Consider the following 22,502-nt stretch of genomic DNA (forward strand, 5'->3'; position numbering starts at 1 on the left):
TCTCTCTCTTTTTAAATATTGTGGTTAAACACATATAACAAAATCAACCATCTTAACCATTTTTCAGTGTACAGTTCAGTGGCATTCATGTTCATTCACACTGTCACGCAACCATCACCACCATCCATCGCCAGAGTGCTTTCCATCTTGCAGATCTGAAACTCTGCACCTGTTAAATAATAACTCCCGATTCTTCCCTCCCCACAGTCCCTGGCAACCACCATTCTGCTTTCTGTCTACTCTGGGTACCTGATATGAATGGAATCATGCCGTGTTTGTCCTTTTGTGACTGCGTTTCCTCACTTAGCATAATGTCCTCAAAGTTCATCTGTGTTGTAGCATGTGTCAGAATGTCCTTCTTTTTCAAGGCTGAATACTGTTCCATTGCATATGTGTGTCACGGCTGGTTTATCCACTCATCTGCTTATACACACTGGGCTTGCTTCCACCTTTGGCTATTGTGAATAATGCTGCTATGAACATGGGTGTTAAAATAGCTCTTTGATGCACACCCTTCAAATGAAAAAACAGCTGGGCGCAGTGGCTCACACCCGTAATCCCAGCACTTTGGGAGGCCAAGGTGGGCATCACTTGAGCCCAAGGGTTCAAAAGCAGCCTGGGCAACATGGCAAAACCTTGTCTCTAAAAAAATACAAACATTACCCAGACATGGTGGCACATGCCTGTAGTCCGAGCTTCTTGGGGGTCTGAGATGGGAAGACCACTTGAGCACGGGAGGTGGACAGCCTTGACTGTGCCACTGCACTCCAGCCTGGGTGACAGAGTGAGACCCTGTCTCACAAAAAAAAAAAAAAAAAAGGAAAAACAAGACAAGGCCTATCCTGGGGCTGTGCTTCAGACCCCATCAGGCAGTTGCCATACAAAATGCCTCAAGAGTCACAGCTCTGTCAAACAGATGTGCGCATGTTCCTGCCACTGTAGCATCCCTTGGGAGTTTGGTTCTGTTCATGCAAAATAAGTGGGAGTTTGGTTCTGAACACGCAGCACTAAGGGGACCTCACAAAGGACACCTTACAGCACGAGAACTCAAACAGGAAGGCAGAGTGTCACCTGGCTTGACCTCAGCTGGGAATGTGTGTGTGTGTGTGGCAACTCAAGTTTTTCGCTGCTCTGAGCATGTCGGTGACTGTGAAAGTCCCAAGTGTATTAATTTGGGGGTTACAAATACATCTTAGCAAAAGTGGGTGAATTTGCAAATACAGAATCCAGGAGTTATGAGGGTGCACTGTATTTTCAGTGTCAAAATTATCTTCCATCAAGTTGATAAAACCTCATTTACTCAATTAGGCCCTAATCAGGGTATATGGGGGTTTTTAGCGTTTTCCTGTTACACATGATGCTGCAGCAAATACCTTGTTGCAGAGAGCAGAATATATTCTCTCATGATAAACTGTTTCTGTGGAATGAGTTCCCCAACTGGCCTTACTGGTGAGAGGTATAGGCTCTCACCGGTAAGGGGATGTCGCTGCCCACGCCATTAGGCTCATCACATTCCCTACTAGGGACACGTACTTGACTTAGTCCTGACCAACGAGACAGAGGGAAAATCTTCCTGGTGCCTAAGAAGGGGGCACAGGGCACAATGGTCCCTTTCTTGCTCTGGCCATTACTGTGCAGTGGTGAACCTGAAGCCACGAAATGAAGGAGGAGAAAGATGAAAGGAGCCTGCAGCCCAGTCAACAACCGAGCTGCTGACCCAGATCCCACGACACGAGATAGTGCATTTCCCTTCTGTTAAGGCCAGTCCAAGCCAGCGGCAGCCGTTTCACAGCACTGCTGAGGAGTCCCGGGGATTCGAGTGTGTGCATGTCACTCATACCCCTCATCTTCTCTTCAAATACTCCATTGACTCCCATGACTCCCAGGCCAGACTCGGGACATCCACCCTCTGCCTTTATGCCAGGCTCCCCAAGCCTCCACCACATCCCCCAGTCCTGGGACTGGCAAACTATGAGTGAGACTCATTCACGGACTGCGACTCCATTTAGAGGATTATCAACCAGCCTTAAGAACTGGAGCCGACCGGGCATAATGGTGCACACCTGTAACCCCAGCCACCTTGGGAAGCTGAGGTGGGAGGATTGCTTGAGGCTAGGCATTTGAGGCCAGCCTAGGCAACAAATTGAGATCTTGTCTCTAGAAAACATTTCAAAAAATTAACCGAGCACACCTGTAGTCCTAGCTACTTGGGAGGCTGAGTGCGGGGAGGACCCTTTGAGCCCAGGAGTTCCAGGCTGCAGTGAGCTATACTTGTACCACTGCACTCCAGCCTGGGTGATGAGCAAGACTCTGCCCCCACTGCCCCCTCCGCAAAAAAAAAAAAAAAGAACTTAAGCAGACTAGGATATAAAGTAGAGGAGTGTATTTTGTACAGGAAAGGGAAATACTGTTTCCTGGATCTTTTGTTTCACTTACACACACACACGCCTGTAGTGTACCAGGGTGTGATGGAAATCTCTCTTTTTTTGTGGATGAGTTTGTGGGAGCCTTTGCTCCAGCGTGCCTTCCTTCCTGCCCGCCCCTGGACCACTCCTCCCCTTCACAGCACTGTCCCATGGGTAGGCCACAGCCCAGGACAGGCCCCAGCCTGGCGCCTGCAGCATCATCCCAGCGCCTGAGGGGCCATGCGGGGGCCTGGGTGGGAGTGGGAGTCGCTGAAGAAGGTGAAGGGAAATGTGGTGAGATGACAGGCCCGTTGTCAGGAAGAGTGGGAGGAGCCCTGGAGTGCCCTACCTCTGTGGGGCTGCAACGCCCTGTACCCCAGCTAGGGTCTTCCACACGCATGCTCCTACCTCAAGTGCCACAGCTGGAGGCCAGGGACCCAGCCACGCTGTGCTGGGTGCTCCTGGGCAGGGCTCACCTGACTGCAAGTCTCCCTGTGGGTGGCTCAGAGACCCAGAGCCCACCTGGGTGCTGCTTACAGCTCATGAGGCAGTTCCCACCCCCGTGTCACTGGCCCTGCAGCCTCATGAAGCCTTCTGAGCAGCCATCCTTATCTCCTTTGTGCTTTGAATACGGGAGGATGCTGGCTCTAAAAGGCAGAGGGGCATCCTCAGTTACCCAGCAGGGGTGTGGCAGGCCTGTCTCCTGTACCCCAAGAGGACCCTGAAAACGAGTAGCATTGCATGGACGTTCCACACTCCGCAGTTCAACCTAGCACACTTCCAAACCCCGAGTCACTGCGTCCTGACTCATGGAAGGAGAATTTCTTTTTCTCTGGCTTTAAGGCTAGCAGGAAATTGCCAGCCCAGGCCCCTTAGGCCTCCAGTGAGGGCCGGGTCTCATCTCCCACTGGAGAACAGTGTTGGCGGGAACTTCCATCCAGCATTGGTGGGAACTCGTGTCCACAGCTGCTCCTGGCTGAGCGAGTCATATAAGGGGGTCCTAGGTACTCATAAGCACTCACAGAATGGGGCTGGCAGTGTGCCCGACCTCTCTGGGATGAGTCCAGAGTGGCAGGAAGCGCAGTCCGGGAGGGGCCCTGAGTCAGGGCCAGGCATCCCCATTCCTGCTTCCTCCTCCCCCAGCACCACGTCCGCCCATTCAGACTGACTGCCTTCACTTTTTATTGACCAAACGGTACAGATTTACAGATTTACAATGTCATATAAAATTGACTAATTAGAACATTCTTTTCCATCCAAAGTGTAAAGCACTCTTCCTTCTTGTCTCTTAAAGAAAAGGAAGGGGACAAAATTAAACACAGCATTTGGGGGGCGTATTTTCCCTTTTGTCTACCTGTGCACCTTAGGAAAGCACAGACACGCTGTAAAGCAGCAAGGGGAAGGCATCCTGCTCCCGCCGCGGCCCTGTGGCTGGGCTTCCCCACGCTCCCTGGCCCCCCGCCCCAGTGTCCTCTTTCTCACTCTCCCTGTTTGGTCCCATACATTGAGTAACTTCATGTTCCTACCCATGTTCCCCCCAGGAAGTTGCCTGATGATCCCCGGACTCAGGCTCAGGGGAAGTTCCCATGCTCTCCTTTCTCCTTAGGAGCCCACAGACATTTTGTGACGAGTAATGTACCTGCCCTTCATTAGGCACCAGGTCACTTAGTCCTAGTTGATTGATTGCCTGCTTGGCTCTCCCCAGCTGACCCCCAGTCTATGTATGACCAGACCCTGAAAGGCAGGGACCAGACCATGTCACCTCCTCCAGGAAGCCACCCTTGACTACCAAGCCCCCCACCCCAGCATACCTCCCCTAGGGTCACTCTCCACTTTCATTGTCTCTCTTTGTCTCTTCCCTGCCTCCTGCCGGGACTCTGAGCTCCTGGAGGCAGGACTGTGCCCTGAGGTCTCTGTCCCTGGGATACAGCACGGAGCCTGGCATAAAGCAAGTGCTTGGTGCATGTCACTGACTCACTTGAGAAAGGAGGAGGGGGCTGCTGGACACACCACTCACCAGCTGCTCACAGCCTCAGCTTCCTGGGACAGATGCCCATGAAGGTGGCACTGCCTGCTGCTTTCTGGGCCTTCCACTGTGGCCCGGCCACAGACTGGCATTCCTGCCAGGAGCCTGAACCAAATGGGGACAGACGTGTGTTTGTTTCATCCTCACTTATTTCCTGCTCCATCACCTCCCAGGCCCCAGAAATTCTCCCAGTAGGGTAGGGAGCAACCTTCCCTCAGGATTGCCCGGGAAGGCTTTTCCCACCACCCTGCCTCCTCCCTCACCCCACCAGCACCCCTCGTCATCCTGAGATACTCCACCGCCCTGGTACATGGGACAGACCACTAACAATTGTGCTGTCAGAGAGGACGGTGCTCAAATAAATACACCTCCCCCTCCACATCTCCCCCAATATCACTGGGGCAGAGAGAGAGTCCGGATGGGCCGTGCTGGGGGGAGGCTGGTGGGGGGATCTGTGAATAGTGCCGAGGTAGAAAAGCAAAGCTCAAAGAATCCAGCCTTCTTTGAAAGAGGTCTGAAGACTCTGGAGTCTCAGACCCATGATATTCGGCCCCTCTGGATGGGGAACCTACTGAGGCTGTACTCTGGGACCCCACGGGTATCTTCTAGAGACAGCTTGTGGCCAGGGGACAGAAAGTGGTGCCATGGGGAGCTAGTGCTGTGGAATGTGGTACAAGGGTTGGCCCTGTCCAATGAGGTGGGCCCTGTGTGGGGCCTGAGCAGCCATCCATTCTGGCCGAGATGGGGGAGTGACTGAGGGACAGGCTGGTCTCTTCAGGAGGCAAGAGGGCCCGAGGCTAGGGGCTGGGATGGGAGAGGGAGGGGAGGGGCTGGAGAGGATGGGCGAGGCAGGGGAGGGGCTGGAAAGAGATGAGGGGGCAAAGGCCAGGGTCCTCGAGCTCCTCCCCACTAGGGCCCTTTGCCCTGAGTGTTATTAGTCTGGACAACACTCTAGGAGCCTCTCCTGACTCCCACAGATCTGCCCTGCCCAGGGGAAAGTTCTCCAGGGAGAAAGCTCCTGGGAATGGCGGAGAGAGCCAGCACTTCTACTGGCAAGGCTCCTTCTCTGGGGCTCGCCCTGGGTCCAGTGGGTCAGACTACCCGGGCCTCTCTGTTAGGCTCCATGCCAGCAGCCGGTGGCTCCTTCAGGGCAGCCGTCAATTCTGTGGACCCCTCCGGGTGGGCTGGCCTTCTGACAGTGTGCTTGGTTGTCTGTCTTGGTCGAGCGGAGAGAGGCCACTGGTTCAGGACAGCTGCTCATGGTCCTGCTGGACGGCCAGAGAAAGACCCGGGCTGGAAGTTCAGACAGGGGCCGGTGTGGCCAGGGATGCGGGGCCAGGCTAGGTAGTTCCCCACGTCTCTCTGCTGTGTGGTGTGGGCTCCCTCCGTGACTGGGTGTTTGCTAGGTTCTGGCAGGGGAGGACTTGGAGGGAGGCTGGGATGTTAGGAGAGAAGTGGGGGAAAACTTCCTGCTGCCTTTTCCAGGTCTTGCCATTGTCTTTCCAGAATCAGCAGCAGCAGCTGGAGATGAGGGTCCCAGTGCCCTTTCTTTAGGGTGACCGCTGTCTCCCAGCACCCACACACTGGTCTGAGCACTAGCAAGGCAGGGACAGCTTCATCTACAGGTTTGAGCATCAGCCTCGTTGCCCTTCTGTGCCCGATTCTGGGGGTGGGCGGCAGGCACTGTGAGCACTTATTATTATTCTCTGGATTGTTCAGTGGCCCCTTTCTGTTCATCCAGCCTTCCAACGACTGTGTCAACAAGTCCCTGTATTGAATCCCCTCCGTGTGAAGCACCTATAATGGTTTCTGTTTCCTACTGGACCGTGACAGGCACAGCACCTTTACAGATTTGCTTGGCTGTTCTCCATTGCCCTCATTAAGCATCAGGCTCCATAGGCAGGGGCCATGTCTGTCTTGTTTGTTTTTGTATCGTCAGTGCTTGGCAGAGAGTAGGTGCTCAGCTTGAATGAATACTTGGGATTTAAGTGGGGGATTTAAGTCTTCCTTGTACCCTGACTTTATGTATTTGTTAACTTCCTGGTCCTAGGCAGCCCTAATCTGAACAAGAAAATGCGTCACCCATCAATCCAAGCCCTTCAAGAATGTCAAGATCCTCCTTGAGTCAGCTTGTCCCGACACCACCTGGCTCCCAGGGCCGCTGGGCAGCTGTGGTTGGCTGTGCAGCCCTTGCTTTTCACCTGTCTCCTGTCCTGGAGTGCCCGTTGCATCTTCAGTGTGATAGTTGCACCACTCCTTTAAGACAGGCTCATGCCTTACCTTATCCCCTCAATGACTGTCTTATTTTTGTCTGTCCCTAAGAGCAGAGCATGGGGCTAGAGTGGCAGTAGTGTTTCAATAAACACGTGTTGACTTACAATTGTTACTTGTCTTACAGTAGGCTTTCTAATAAGAGGTCCGATGACCGCCAACGATAAAGTAGTATGGGCTGGCATTATGGAGCACTCACTCACCATGTCCTGATACTTCCTGTGAAGTCCACATTCAAACCCCATAGCTGTCTTACAGGATCCTTGTTTCTCTTTATTGTTACTCTTTCCATTGTTGATGAAACTGTGGCTCAGAGTGATTAAGTAACCTGCCCAGGGTCTCACAGCAATGAAGAAGCAGAGCCAGACTTTAGGCCCCATCCTGACTGACTCTATTTTACTGAACCTGAATACACCGTGGCCTCCCAGAGTAGGGCCTGGGCCTGGCCAAGGGGCAGGAAGGCCAAGGTGGCCACAGGCAGTGTGGGGAGGTTCACATCCAACTCCTGCCCCATGGGCCTTCTCATCTTCTCTCCTGGGAGGCCTTGCTCTTTCCCAGCCCAAGGCCTTCCCTTTCCTCGTGTCCTCCTGTCCTTGTCTTCCAGGGGACATCCTTGGCCATTATTCCAACGGGACCCCATGGTCCTGTGGGCACAGTGGTTGGTGGCTCCCATGTCCTGCAGGAAAACAGAAGAGAAGGGTGCTGCCCTGTGGGAGCTGGACCAAGGATAGGGAGAGGCCATGTGGCAGTGAGGGGAGTGAAGGGAGGGACAGAGACAAAAAGGCTAAAGCGTGAAAAGAGAATTATAAAATAAACTGGGGTAAACTGAATTAACTTTGCTGCTCCTGGAATTATAGAGAACTGACAGGGGAGCAGAGGAAAGCAAGGGAGATGATTTTTCCTCTTGGAAAACTCAACTTCTAAGGCACAGTTAGAAGGAAGAGGAAGATTCCTGCCCTAAGGTCAGGCCTAAGAGGAGTCCTGATTTCTTCTCCCAGCCCCACCTAGTCACTTTCAGTACACGCGGAGTTGGCCCTAGGGGATTCCCAGGGGGCCCCTGGCTTCTGTGAGTTTCAAACAGGCTCTTCCATATAAACAGAGTAGAAGCAGCAGCAGGTTGGAACGGAAGTGATACTGGCCATTTGGGTGAGACATACAATACACTTGCTGAGCTGGAAGAGCTCAGGATGAACTTCTAAGGGCTCAGAGGATTTCCCTCTGACTGACATGCTGGTGAGTGAAGCAGCTAAAAGGAAAACATCCAACATCAAACAAAGAGTTTGCATGGTCTCCCCTTTTAACTTTCGGAACCTCTAGAAATCGTAGCTGTTTGTTTTAAACTCGTCAAAAATCTCGTAAGTCAACTAGTGACAAGGTTGACAGTTAAAATAATTTATTGGAGTCATATTCATAAAGCATGTCCTTGTTCACAGTCACCTGGGTGAGCTTGCAGCTTCCACCCTTAAGCTTATAAAAAAGCCGATGAGTCACCTCCATCAAACAGGTAATGGCATGGTCAGTCCCCAGCACCCACAGACAGCTGGCCCCAGAGCTGGGCAGGGGTGTGAGCCACACCCACCCCAGGCTCCCCCAAGGCACACACACTTGCTGCATGAAGGGGAGAGTTCTCATCTTAAAATTCATCCATTCAAACCTTTTTTGCACTCGTAGATTATGTTTCAAAATTAATATTGTCTTTAAGAAATCTAAATTCACCAGTAAACTACATAAAACACGAACTTTACTGATGAAGTTTCAGCAGTCACTAGTGGGGATGTAAAACGCAGAAGTTACTCTCCAGCCACTCTGGAAAATTGTTTGTCGGGGTTTCTTAATACTTAACTACACCACCCAGCAATCATACGGGGGCATTTTCCTGGAGAACTGAGCATTCCCCCCACACAAAAGCCTGCACACAAGTTTTCACAGCAGCCAAGAACTGGAAACAGGCAAACTGTTTCTCAATAGGCGGATGGTTAAACAAATGACGGCAAAGCCAGACCACGGAATGCTACTCAGGAGCAAGAAGGAAGGAGCTATTGACATAGGCCACAGCTTGGATGGTGCTCAAGAGCATTAGGCTGAGTGGAAGACGCCAACCTCAAAGACCCGTGTACTGTGTGGTTCCATTTATTTATGTAACTTTCTGGAAATAACAACATCGTAGGAATGAAATTTGTGGTTTTCAGGGGTTTGTTCAGGAGGGGTTGAGGGAGGGCAGCGTAGGGGGTGCACTCTGAAAGGGTAGCACGAGGGAGCTCTTTGGGGTGAGTGGCAGCCCTGTACCTTGATGCAGTGGTGATTCCCTGAATCTACATATGTGAGAAAAGTGGAGCCCCAAAGTACCAAAGGCAGTTTTCGGGCTCTGATACTGTACTACCATTAGGAAAGATGCAGCTACTGGGGGAAGCTGCGGACGGGGACAGGAGGCCTCTCTGAATTATCTTTGCAACTTCCTATGAATCTATAATTACTACAAAATAAGTTTTAAAATGTGAACTGGCAAAGACTTGAAAATAAACATTTTAGGCAATTATCCATGAGAGCAAGCTCAGGAGAGGAGAGGTGGAAGAGAAACTGCAGACTCCCCAGGGCCTGGCCCATCCCTGTCTGTCATCACCAAGAAATACGGGACCTGGCCTGGCCAGCAGGGTGGCTCAGGGTCTAGGGAAGTTGAGAGAGGAGCCAGGGCCTTGTGTGAACGCATCTGACTATGCTTTCCTGGCACATCTGGCCTCTTGTTCATATGGAAAGTCTGTAGCACGGGTCTGCTCTCAGGTCCTTGGGGTATCTCGTCAGCAGCAGCTGGAAGAAAAGGTCCTCCCTGGGCTGCCCCCACCGTGGACAGCATCAGAATTCCATTATTTGATTTAGAGTTCTTTGTCCCTTTGCTGGCCTGATTTTACAACTCACTCTCTGTACTAACACCCTTAGAAAAACAGGCCTGTTCGTGAGGTCTTAGGCCCTGAGACAGAATTTGCTGGGCCCCCAAGGCCTGGTGCTCTGGGATCAGCCCCAGTGGGCAGCAGCAACTGCACCCCCAGGAGACCAAAGCAGAAGAGGGGCCTGTGCTAGGCTGTTTCTGCACTCGTCTCTCCAGCCAGCACGTCTTCTGTTCAATGGGATCAGAATCATCCACCCACCTCAACATTGTCTCTCTCTCCCATCTACCTCGCCATTCCTCACCCCAGATATAAGGCCCATGTGATTCTAGTTTCGTGCTAGGAATGCTTATTTAAGGGAAAACCAGGTACAGAACAGCAGGTACAGAATAACCCCATTAAATAGGTGTGTACACATATACGAGTATGTGCGCACATATGGATCATATTTATTTCTGAACTTTCTCAATTTTCAATAATGAATAGGATTACTCCTGAATTAAAAATAAATGAAGTTACCATGAGGAAACATCAGACAAGACCAAATTAAAAGACATCGTACAAAAATAACTAATCAGAAGGCAGAGGGGATCATGGCAGATGGAAGGCAGCACTGGATTGCAGTTCCAGACAGAGCAGCATGCGAAGGCTTGCATTGTGAATTTTAGCTACAGATCAACCGCAAGAACAGACCAGCAATCCTGAGAGGACCCACAGACCCTCTGAAGGAAGCAGACTGCTCTTGCAGGACCCCGGAGACACCCCAAATACTGTGAGTGCCCCAAGTGAGGAATTAGGAAAGGGAGACCCTCCTCTTCCAAACACATCCCTCCACTGGAGAAGCTGAAGGTCTGTTTGCAGGAGAAGTTTCCAACTTCACCTGGAGAGTCAAGTTGGAGAGCTGAGCAAAATACGGGGGTAGAGGAAGCAGCAGAAAGGCCCTGGGAGCTCACTGGGTCCCCAGGCAGCCCAATCCTGCCTGGCACCACAGGGATTCATCAGGAGGGTGGCCAGAGGAGCAGGAGGTAAAACTCCACAGGGAGAAGGACTTCTCTAGCTGAACTTTGTAACAATTTGAATGGGGAGAGATGCCTCCTGGCCAGAACTCAGAAGACCTGGTCAGAACTCAGGAGAGGTCACAAATTGAGTGTGCAGACTTTACAGGCAGGGGAAGAACTAAAGCCCTTTACTCTTGCTTTGGGAGGAGGATAGCCTTGGGCAAGTTTTCAAACCCATCCTGCCCTCTGCCTGGAAACAGACTTGGGGCTGTTGTGAGGGACACAGTGGGAGTGGAACCGGCCATTTGGTTTGTGTGGGAGCTGGGTGAGGCCTGTGATTGCCAACTTTCCCCCATTTCCCTGACAATCTGCATGACTCAGCAGAGGCAGCCATAATCTTCCTAGGTGCACAACTCCCGTAACTTGGGAATCTCACCTCCACCCCTCACAGCAGCCACAGCAAAACTCATCCAAGGAGAGTCTGAGCTCAGACATGCCTAGCCCTGTCCCCATCTGATGGTCCTTCCCTATCCACTCTAGTGGAAGACAAAGGGCATATAATCTTGGGAGTTCTAGGGCTCCACCCACCACTGGTCCATCTCCATACTACTACAGCTGTTGCTTTCTGGAAAGTGCCACCTCCTGGCAGGGGGCCAACCAGCACAAAAATAGACCATTAAACCACCAAAGCTAAGGACCCTCACAGAGTCCACTGCACCCTCTGCCACCTCCACCAGAACAGGCACTGGTATCCATGGCTGAGAGACCCATAGACGGTCCACATCACAGGACTCTGTGCAGACAATCCGGAGTACCAGCCTGGAGCCAGGTAAATTCGCTGGGTGGCTGGATCCAGAAGAGAGACAACAATCACTGCAGTTTGGCTTACAGGAAGCCACATCCATAGGAAAGGGGGAAGAGTACTGCATCAAGGGAACACCTTGTAGAACAAAAGAATCTGAACAACAGCCTTTAGCCCTAGACCTTCCCTCTGACAGAGCCTACCCAAACGAGAAGGAACCAGAAAACCAGCCCTGGTAATACGACAAAACAAGGCTCTTCAATACCCCCCATAATCACACTAGTTCACCAATAATGGATCCAAACCAAGAAGAAATCCCTGATTCACCTGAAAAAGAATTCAAGAGATTAGTTATTAAGCTAAACAGGGAGGGACCAGAAAAAGGCGAAGCCCAATGCAAAGGAAGTCCAAAAAATGATACAAGTGGAGGGAGAAATATTCATGGAAATAGATAGCTTAAAGAAAAAACAGTCAAAAATTCAGGAAACTTTGGACACAATTTTAGAAATGTGAAATGCTCTGGGAAGTCTCAGCAATAGAATTTAACAAGTGGAAGAAAGAAATTCAGAGCTCAAAGACAAGGTCTTTGAATTATTAACCCAATCCAATGAAGACAAAGAAAAAAAAAAAGAGAAAATATGAGCAAAGCCTCCAAGAAGTCTGGGATTATGTTAAACAACCAAGCCTAAGAATAATTGGTGTACCTGAGGAAGAAGAGAATTCTAAAAGCCTGGAAAACATATCTGGAGTAATAATCAAGGGAAATTTTCCCAGATTTGTGAGAGACCTAGACAGCCAAATACAAGAAGCACAAAGAACACCTGGGAAATTCATCACAAAAAGATCTTTGCCTAGGCACATTGTCGTCGGGTTATCCAAAGCTAAGACGAAGGAAAGGCTCTTAAGAGTTGTGAGACAAAAGCACCAGGTAATCTATAAAGGAAAAGCTATCAGATTAGCAGCAGATTTCTCAGCAGAAACCCTATAACCTAGAAGGGACTGGGGACCTATCTTCAGCTTCCTCAAACAAAACAATTATCAGCCAAGAATTTTATATCCAGTGAAACTAAGTATCGTATATGAAGGAAAGATACAGTCATTTTCAGACAAACAAATGCTGACAGAATTTGCCATTACCAAACGACCACTACAACAACTGCTAAAAGGAGCTCTAACTCTTGAAACAAATCCTGGAAACGCATCAAAATGGAACCTCTTTAAAGCATAAATCACACAGGACCTATAAAACAAAAATACAAGTTAAAAAGCAAAAGCAAAACCAAAGTAGACAGGCAACAAAGAGCATGATGAATGCAATGGTACCTCACATTTCAATACTAACATTGAATGTAAATGGCCTAAATGTTCCACTTTAAAGACACAAAACCACAGAATGGATAAGAACTCGCCAACAAACTATCTGCTGCCTTCAGGAGACTCACCTAACACATAAGGACTCACATAAACTTAAAGTAAAAGGGTGGGAAAAGGCACTTCATGCAAATGGACACCAAAAGTGAGCAGGGGCAGCTATTCTTATATCAAACAAACTTTAAAGTAACATCAGTTAAAAGAGATAAAGAGAGACAGTATATAATGGTAAAAGGCCTTGTCCAACAGAAAAGTATCACAATCCTAAACATATATGTACCTAACACTGGAGCTCCCAAATTTATAAAATAATTACTAATAGACCTAAGAAATGAGATAGACAGCAACACAATAATAGTGGGGGACTTCAATACTCCACCGACAGCACTAGACAGGCCATTGTAACAGAAAGTCAATGAAGAAACAATGGATTTAAACTATACCTTGGAACAAATGGACTTAACAGAAACAAAACAGGAGATATTACAATTGACGGAACATTTCATCCAACAACCACAGAATACACATTCTATTCAACAGCACACGAAACTTTCTCCAAGATAGACCATATGATAGGTCATAAAACGAGACTTGATAAATTTAAGAAAACTGAAATTATATCAAGCACTCTCTCAGACCACAGTAGAATAAAACTGGAAATCAACTCCAAAAGGAACTTTCAAAACCATTCAAATACATGGAAATTAAATAACCTGCTTCTGAAAGCATTGAGTCAAAAATAAAATCAAGATGGAAATTAAAAAATTCTTCAAACTGAATGACAATAATGACACAACTTATCAAAACCTCTGGTATATAGCAAAGGCAGTGTTAAGAGGAAAGTTCATAGCCCTAAACACCTACATCAAAAAGTCTGAAAGAGCACAGATAGACAATCTAAGGTCATACCTCAAGGAACTAGAGAAACAAGAACAAGCCAAACCCAAACCCAGCAGAAGAAAGGAAATAACCAAGATCAGAGCAGAGCTAAATGAAATTGAAACAAACAAACAAAAAAAAAAACCCATAAAAGATAAATGAAATAAAAAGCTGGTTATTTGAAAAGATAAATAAAATTAATAGACCATTAGCAAGATTAACCAAAGAAAGAAGAGAGAAAATCCAAATAACCTCACTAAGAAACAAAACAGGAGATATTACAACTGACACCACTGAAATACAAAAGATCATTCAAGGCTATTAGGAATACCTTTATGCACAAAAAACTAGAAAACTTAGACGAGATGGATAAATGCCTAGAAAAATAGAACCCTCCTAGCTTAAATCAGGAAGAATTAGTACACTAAACAGATCAATAACAAGCTGCAAGATTGAAACAGTAATTTAAAAATTACTGACAAAAAAAAGTCCAAGAACAGATGGATTCACAGCAGAATTCTACCAGACATTCAAGGAAGAATTGATATCAATCCTTTTGACATTATTCCACATGATAGAGAACAAAGGAACCCTCCCTAATTCATTCTATGAAGCCAGCATCACCCTAATATCAAAACCACGAAAGGACATAACCAAAAAAGAAAACTACAGACTGATATCTTTGATGAACATAGATGCTAAAATCCTTAACAAAATACTAGCTAACTGAATCCAACAACATACCAAAAAGATAATCCACCATGATCAAGTGGGTTTCATACCAGAGATGCAAGGATGGTTTAACATACGCAAGTCAATAAATGTGATACACCACATAAACAGAATTTAAAACAAAAATCACATGATCATTTCAATAGATGCAGAAAAAGCATTCGACAAAATCCAGCATCGCTTTATGGTCAAAACTCTCAGCAAAATTGGCATACAAGGGACATACCTTAATGTAATAAAAGCCATCTATGACACACCCACAGCCAACATAATACCGAATGGGGAAAAGTTGAAAGCATTCCCTCTGAGAACTGGAACAAGATAAGGACGCCCACTCTCACCACTCCTCTTCAACATAATACTGGAAGTCCTAGCCAGAGAAATCAGACAAGAGAAAGAAATACAGGGCATGCAAATCAGTAAAGAGGAAGTCAAACTGTCACTGTTTGCTGACGATAAGATCGTTTAACTTGAAAACCCTAAAGACTCTTCCAGAAAGCTCCTAGAACTGATAAAGAATTCAGCAAAAGTTTCTGGATACAAGATTAATGTACACAAATCACTAGCTTTTCTATATACCAACAGCAACCAAGCAGAGAATCAAATCAAGAGCTCAACCCCTTTCATGATAGCTGCAAATAATAATAATAATAATAATATACTTAGGAATATAACTAACAAAGGAGTTGAAAGACCTCTACAAGGAAAACTACAAAACACTGCTGAAAGAAATCAGACGACACAAACAAATGGAAACAAATCCCATGCTCATGGATGGGTAGAATCAATATTGTGAAAATAACCATACTGCCAAAAGCAATCTACAAATTAAATGCAATCCCCATCAGAATACCACCATCATTCTTCACAGAATCAGAAAAAACAATTCTAAAATTCATAGAACCAAAAAAGAGCCAGCATAGCCAAAGCAAGACTAAGCAAAAAAAAAAAAAAAAAAAATCTGGAGGCATGACACTACCTGATTTCAAACTATACTCTAAGGCCATAGTTACCAAAACAGCATGGTACTGGTATAAAAACAGGCACATAGATCAATGGAACAGAATAGAGAACCCAGAAATAAACCCAAATACTTAACAGCCAACTGATCTTGGACAAAGCAAACAAAAACATAATATGGGGAAAGGACATCCTTTTCAACAAATGGTGCTGGGATAATTGGCTACTCACATGTAGGAGATTGAAACTGGATCCTCATCTCTCACCTTATACAAAAATCAACTCAAGATGGATTAAGGACTTAAACTTAAGACCTGAAACTACAAAAATTCTAGAAGATAACACTGGAAAAACCCTTCTAGATACTGGCTTAGGCAAGGATTTCATGACCAAGAACCCAAGAGCAAATGCAATACAAACAAAGATAGATAGCTGGGACCTAATTAAACTACAGAGCTTTTGCACAGCAAAAGGAACAGACAGCAGAGTAAACAGATAACCCACAGAGTGGGAGAAAATCTTCACAATCTATACATCTGACAAAGGACTAATATTCAGAATCTACAATGAAGTCAAACAAATCAGTAAGAAAAAAACAAAAAATGCCATCAAAAAGTGGGCCAAGGACATGAATAGACAATTCTCAAAAGAAGATACACAAATGGGGAACAGACATGAAAAAATGCTCAACATCACTAATGATCAGGGAAATGCAAATCAAAACCACAATGTGATACCACCTCACTCCTGCAAGAATGGCCATAATCAAAAAAATCAAAAAACAACAGATGTTGGTGTGGATGTGGTGAACAGGGAATACTTCTACCCTTCTGGTGGGAATGTAAACTAGTACATCCACTATGGAAAACAGTGTGGAGTTTCCTTAAAGAACTAAAAGTAGAATACCATTTGATCTAGCAACCCCACTACTGGGTATCTACCCAGAGGAAAAGAAGTCATTATTCAAGAAAGATACTTGCACACACATGTTTATAGCAGCACAATTCACAATTCCAAAATTGTGGAACCAACCCAAATGCCCATCAATCAATGGGTGGATAAAGAAACTGTGAGAGAGAGATATATATATATGGTTACAAATACGGTGCAGTGTACACAAGGATGATGAGTGCACCAAAATCTTACAAATCACCACTAAAGAACTTACTCATGTAACTAAATACCACCTGTACCCCAATAACTTATGGAAAAATAAATTTTTCAAAAGCAAAAACAACAACAACAACAACAACAACAACTAATCAGTACTCTTCAGAAGTGGCAAGGTAAGGACCCAGGTTGTCCCAGATTAAAGGAGATGAAGGAGATATGACAACTAAGTGCCATGTGGGATCCTGGCCAGGATCCTGGATCAGAAAAAGGACATCAGTGAGGAAATTAGCAAAACTGAAGTAAGGTTTATAGAGTACTTGATAGCACAGTATCACTGTTTCCTGATTTCAAGAGTTGTACCATGGAAGATGCAGGCATTAGGGGCAGCTGAGGGAAGAGTACACAGAACTTTCTGTACTATTATTGCAGCTTTACTGTAAATCTCACATTACTTAACAATACAAGTAAATGAAGACAATTGGGCCAATGTCAATTTTGATTGTCATTGAGCCCCTCACCCCCCACAACACGTAAGGCCTCAGAGCCCAACATGAGCATGCACTTTGCTCTCCCAGGAGTTTCACTGGCAGGAGCAGGGCAGGTGGAGCCACCACGACCTCTCACAGTTCTCACCCTGGGAGCTGTCCTGATTCCGGAAACACCGTGCATCTAGCCTGCTTCCAGGACTTCTCCCCTGGCCTCTAGGCCTTTCCCTCTCTTTCCCCCCAGCCTATGAATGCCTGTTCTTTGAGGTCCAACTCTTGGTGGCAGGCCTGGACCCCTCCCTGGCCTGGAGAGTTCAGAAGGTCCCTCCTTGCTGAGGCTACCATCCAACTGTGGGGGGGGAGATGCTCACAGTCTCTCCCCAGCAGACAGGAAATCACCAGGAGGCAGTGCCCTGTCACCAGGGGCTTGCAGGACTGACATAAACCACAGGCTCAATAAAAAGAGGCAGAGTCAACCAGTACCCCGGCCGCCCATGTGGCTGCTCCAAGGTGAGGGGCACACCCAGGGCCTGGCACATAGGACTCATCAGAGCAAGGTTATGTCATCAGTCTGGCAGGATGCCCACGCTGTGCTGGGGATGGTAGCCTTGGCAGAAACCTGCCTCTTAGGTGGAGTTTCAACTGGAGCCACTCAGATGCTAGGCCCACCCTACCTGGTTCTCTTTCTGGTTGCCATCAATGGTCACCCATTAGCCAGTTTGCCTAAAAGTGGCTCGATCAGGCCCAACTTTGCAGGCAGATGACGAGAGTGAGAAGGGCCGGTCACGTCCGATTTAAAAGTAGATCCACTTTCTATCTTTTCCTCCCTGCTCAGAGACAGCACTGCCAAATTCAGGGCAGGTAAGAAAATACCACCCACAAGCTAGATATTTCAGAAGGTGCTGGAAAAACAAAACACACTCTTTTGCCCTGATTGGACCCCAGACTTCAGTGTGCTCCTCCATGAAGAGGATGTGGTACCAGCCAGTTCAGAGGGGACTTGTGCAGTGTGGAACACTGCATATGCACAGCTCTGCAGATGGGAGCAGGCAGGCTTCCCAGGGATCAGGGCCACGACTCAGCCGTAGGGCGCCCCAGAGAGTAATACAGTGACAGGTTCTCATTTGCAACCAGGGTGCCTCACACGACTGTTTTATGGCAGATGCTGTCATAGTTACCTTGTGTGGGGGACCCCACAAAAGTCAAAGTTCAAAGTCAGCAGACATGACAATTAAGAAAACCTGCTCCCAGAGGGAAACACAGTCTCCCCACTTCAAATCAGAAAGGCACAAATAGTTGGACAAAAGAAGCCATGTAATTATAATTCATTTCCAACATTTTCCTGGGAATCCTGAGTATTTTAGCAACGTCCCCCCAGGCCTCCACACCCAAGTGGGTTTTGTTTTGGAGGGCGGAACCCCCCTGGCGGCATCAGACGGGGCGCAGAGTGGGATCTGTCTCTTGAGTACAGCTGCACCCCGCTGTGCGCCCGGTGGGAGACTCGCGGCCACCGCAGCCCCTGCGCTCGGTCCCCCTTGTCTCGGCGCGGTCTGGTCTGGGGCCGAGGCCGGTTTCCCCCTTCCTCTCTCTCTGCAGGTGGCCGGGGGGCCGCACTCACCAGCTCCGGCAGGAAGAAGGCGAAAGGGATGGTGAGGAGCAGCGCGATCCCCGAGGGCACATCGGACGGGGCGTAGCTGGTGACCGGCGGGTCGGGCGAGGCCATGCTGTCAGCCCCTGCTGGGCACTCCCGGCAGCTCGCCCGAGCGCAGCCCGTCAAATATCACCTCCTGCGCGACACACCCATCGGACGTCGTCTGGGAGGGGAAAAAAAAGTTCCAGCCGAGCAGGTCCTTCCACTCGCTGAAGCCAACAGATCCTCAGTGAGCGGGCCAGCGGCATCGAACGGCCCTGCCTGGCCGGCGGGGGACACAGCGCTGGTGCAGGAGGGAGCAGAGCGGGAGTCTCTTTCTAGACCTTTCCAACTAAGGAATCTTTGACTCCTAGGGCCTGTTACTCTAGGGGATGCCAGCGACAGTCACTCCCCTGGGCCCAGAGTGTAGGCTCAGGCTGCTTGGCTATGAGGGCTGTGTACCGAGGACCAGCAATGAGCCATGCTATCTGCAGACAGCCCGGGTGCCCACCACGGCCTGCACGTGGCTGTTTTGCCCTTTTCCAAGTGAGGAGACTGAGAATCAGTGAGGTCAACTCAAGGCCACAGAGCTGGTTACTAACAATGCTGGATCTTGCCCAGCTCCCTCCTTTTCCACTCTTGGTGGCAGCTCTCGGTCGCCAGCCTCCCCTGGGAGGAGCAGCCCTCCCTTCCAGCTCATGCCCCTGGGACTTGGTGTTTCCTTCTTTCTCTGGATCCCTTTCCATGGTCCTCCACTGCTCTTTTCCTCATGGGGCAGATGGAGGAAGGCCCCCCACTCTCTGGGAGAGGACCACAGCAGCAGGCACTAGAGAAGGGCTGGGCTGGCTGGCTGCTGCCTCTGGCGGACAACCTCCTTCCTTCCCTGACCTTCCTTCCAGCCAGTGCCTTGCCCCTAAATGGGCTTGGGGCCAAGAAGTTTCTTCCTGACTCCCAGGCAAGTAGGGGAGCTGACTGCAGGGCTGTGACCCAGAAGCAAGCAACTCCTTTCACACCAAATACAAGTCCCAAAGGCTGAACCATTTCCCCTCCGCCTTTGAATTGGCGAACCTTCATTTTCCCAACCTGCCCTGAAAGAGTGTGCTCAGGATGCTGGGGATTGGGGTCCCTTCTTCCTGCCCCCAGCTGCTCCCTGGTATGGAGAGCATGTGGGGAAGATTGTGTGAGGGCTGGATTAATTAGAAGAGCCCATGTCCTGATCTCATTAGCAGAAATGGGGAATTCCAGGTCCTGCCCTCAGGGCCACAGGTGGGGAGATCAGCCAGCTCAGCCTTTGCCTGGTCTGGGGAGAGCCCAGGGAGAGAGGAGTTTGGACAAATGAAGCTAAGAGCAAAGGCATTGCAAAGAAAGGCAATGAACCCCCCAGTGGATCTCAAACCAGACTGAGCATCCCTTTTCTCCAGGCTATGGAAACTAGGAAGTAAGGGAGACCCTAATCCCACCTGCCAACCCCAGTCTCACCTACGCCACCTTGTTTACAGGATTAATCCAAGCAAAGCAGGGATTTCTCCGTGAATCCCACATCTTGCCACCTCTCTTAAAGGTTGCAAATAAGCACTGTGCCACTCTTACAGGCTGTAGGATACCTTTGACTTGCCCATGGACAACATGGCATAGTAGGAAAAGCTTAAGTAAGAAGAAAAACAACCTTCTTAGGCTCATATCTATGAAATGGAGATAATAATACAACCCATAACCCCTTAGTCTCACATTGAGAGGCCCTGAGCCACCTCCACCTTCTGAAGCAGTTAGCATATTAAGAAATGAAGATATGCCTTGGTCCTCTGGCTAAAGACCAAGGTTTTCATTTTCCTCCTCTGCTGTGCACTTCTTGTGACTGTGTCTATCTTCGGGACCAAAGCAATGTGTGTGTCAGGGTTTGGGGCGGGGGGTTGGGGAGAGAGAAAGAGAGAGACAGAGAGAGAGAGAGACAGAGAGAGAGACAAAGGTAACAATTATTCCCCCCATGCTTTTAGGATCATGGTTCCTCTGGTGAGAGACAAAGGTTCCCCTTTCTCAGAGTTCCAGGTACCTGCCTGGCTGCTACTTCCATTGCCACCATCACTGTCACTTGATTGCCCAGGGGCTGAGGAAGGAAAGAATAAACAAACAAACAAAACACAGAGATTTTCTACACTCCCTCTGACTCTTTGGGGCCCCCTTTCCCATTCCTCAGACCAGAAACAGGGATTCTTTTGGAGACGTCTTTGTCCGCATCCTGCGTACAGTTCTGGGTTTCAGGTGGTCTCTGACCCCGGCTGAGAGGTACCAGAGGAAAGAAAATGGGAAACTCACCAACAGCTTAGTAGTGTTTTGAATTCTGGTTTCCTTCCAAAATATTCCTGCTTTTTTTTTCTAGAATCCTCAGTTAGCTTCTCCATGCATTCTGTCCAGGGCTGTTAATTGCATTTAGTGAAAGGAAGAGGAGTATCCTTCTCTACTTGACCAGAGCCCAACTTGCAACATCCTGCTTAACTCTTCAAGCACTTTTCACTACCCAAGATTTCCCTGATTTACTAATTTGCCTATTGTTTGTCTCCCTGCCCCTGCCCCTCTCCAGGATGTGGGCTTAAGGAGAGCCAAAACTTTGCTCATGTGGTGAACCACAACCATATCCACCATCTTGAATACCGTCTGGTACACAAAAGGTACTCAATAAATGGTTTTGAATAAATGTTTTTGAATGATTGAAACAGTCATGAAAACAGTCATAAAGACTTTGAAGACAACTGCTTATCTCTTTTTTTGACTCCTCTTTATTAAACTCTTTTCCCACTAAGAAATTGCTTTATCATTTTTCAGAAACAATTTACTAGTTCCATGAAAAGGAAGAGACAGGCCAGAAGAAATTCAGAGATACTTGGGGGAAAGAATAGACAGTTGTATCCATTGGGATTCTTTCAATAACAAATGTTAAAAAAAACCCATTCCAACTGGCTTTAGTGATGAAAGGAACTTATTACCTTAGGAAATGAGAGGTTGAGAGGTAATAATGGTTTCCGGTGAGACTTCATCCAGTGACTTGAACAATGACACTCAAGGTGGAGGTGATGTTACCAAGAGACAAGTATATGGAGGCTGGGTAGCAGAAACACCAGATGTCCACTACAGTAGCCTCCCCCTGTAGGAGCAGAGCTCTCCCCTTTTCTGCTGCAAGAACACACATGTCCACTGGTTCTGGCCTGCTAGACACAACTAGATTGCAACTATTATTTCTACAGATCAAGGTCTCTTTAACTCTCAAATGGGGTAGACTCAGGAAGACCCTGTGATTAATGTTCATAGCCATGAGGCAGAACTGTGTCTGGTTTCTTGTGTCCCTGGAGTTGGGCAAGTACCGAACAGCTGCCAGGAAAAAGGAAGGACTCAATGGGATAATGTCTGGGTCATCCAGAGATTCCTACCTGGAGAAGAGCTCAGAAAGCATGGAGACCTTTTTATTCCCCAAAATGGTCTCTTCGAAAGGACAAAGTTCTGCAAAGTTAATCTTTTCTGGCAAAGTCAGATGCAAATGAGCAGGTTAAGGTCCAGTCTGTCTTACAGAGTATCAGAAAAGGGCTAAATGACAGACACACTATCAAAGTCCCAAGTGTGAGCCGTACTCCATGAATGATTTTTTATATTGCTGCACACAGACCTGCACGCCTCATTCAGTATCAGCCATCACTGAGCAGAACATCCTCAACCTCCATTTTCCTGCCTATGAGACAATATAGCCCATAGCCGTTCACTTGCCATTCACTTACTATTTTTTTGAGACAGGGTTTCCCTGTCGCCCAGGCTGGAGTGCAGTGGGATGATCACAGCTCACTGCAGGCTCAACCTCCTCAGCTCAAGTAATCCTCCAACTCTGTCTCCCGAGTAGCTGGAACTACAGACCTGCGCCACCATATCCGGCTAATTTTTGGATTTTTGTAGAGATGGGGTCTC

At 48.0% G+C, this 22,502-nt stretch overlaps 1 protein-coding gene across 1 annotated transcript in view; it reads right to left on the reverse strand.

Annotated features, from left to right (window-relative positions):
- MALL (mal, T cell differentiation protein like) overlaps window positions 1–20,986 on the reverse strand; it is a 34,742-nt gene extending 13,756 nt beyond the window's left edge. The window contains exons 1-2 of the mRNA XM_001085442.5: window positions 20,868–20,986; window positions 18,543–18,738 (exon numbers count right to left, since the gene is read on the reverse strand). Coding sequence (XP_001085442.2) covers window positions 18,543–18,647 — 105 coding nt within the window. The 5' untranslated portion in view covers window positions 18,648–18,738; window positions 20,868–20,986. The remainder of the gene's footprint in view (window positions 1–18,542; window positions 18,739–20,867) is intronic.
- Between the last annotated feature and the right edge of the window lie 1,516 nt (window positions 20,987–22,502).

Source organism: Macaca mulatta, chromosome 13 (assembly GCF_049350105.2).
Source record: "Macaca mulatta isolate MMU2019108-1 chromosome 13, T2T-MMU8v2.0, whole genome shotgun sequence".
Classification (NCBI taxonomy): domain Eukaryota; kingdom Metazoa; phylum Chordata; class Mammalia; order Primates; family Cercopithecidae; genus Macaca; species Macaca mulatta.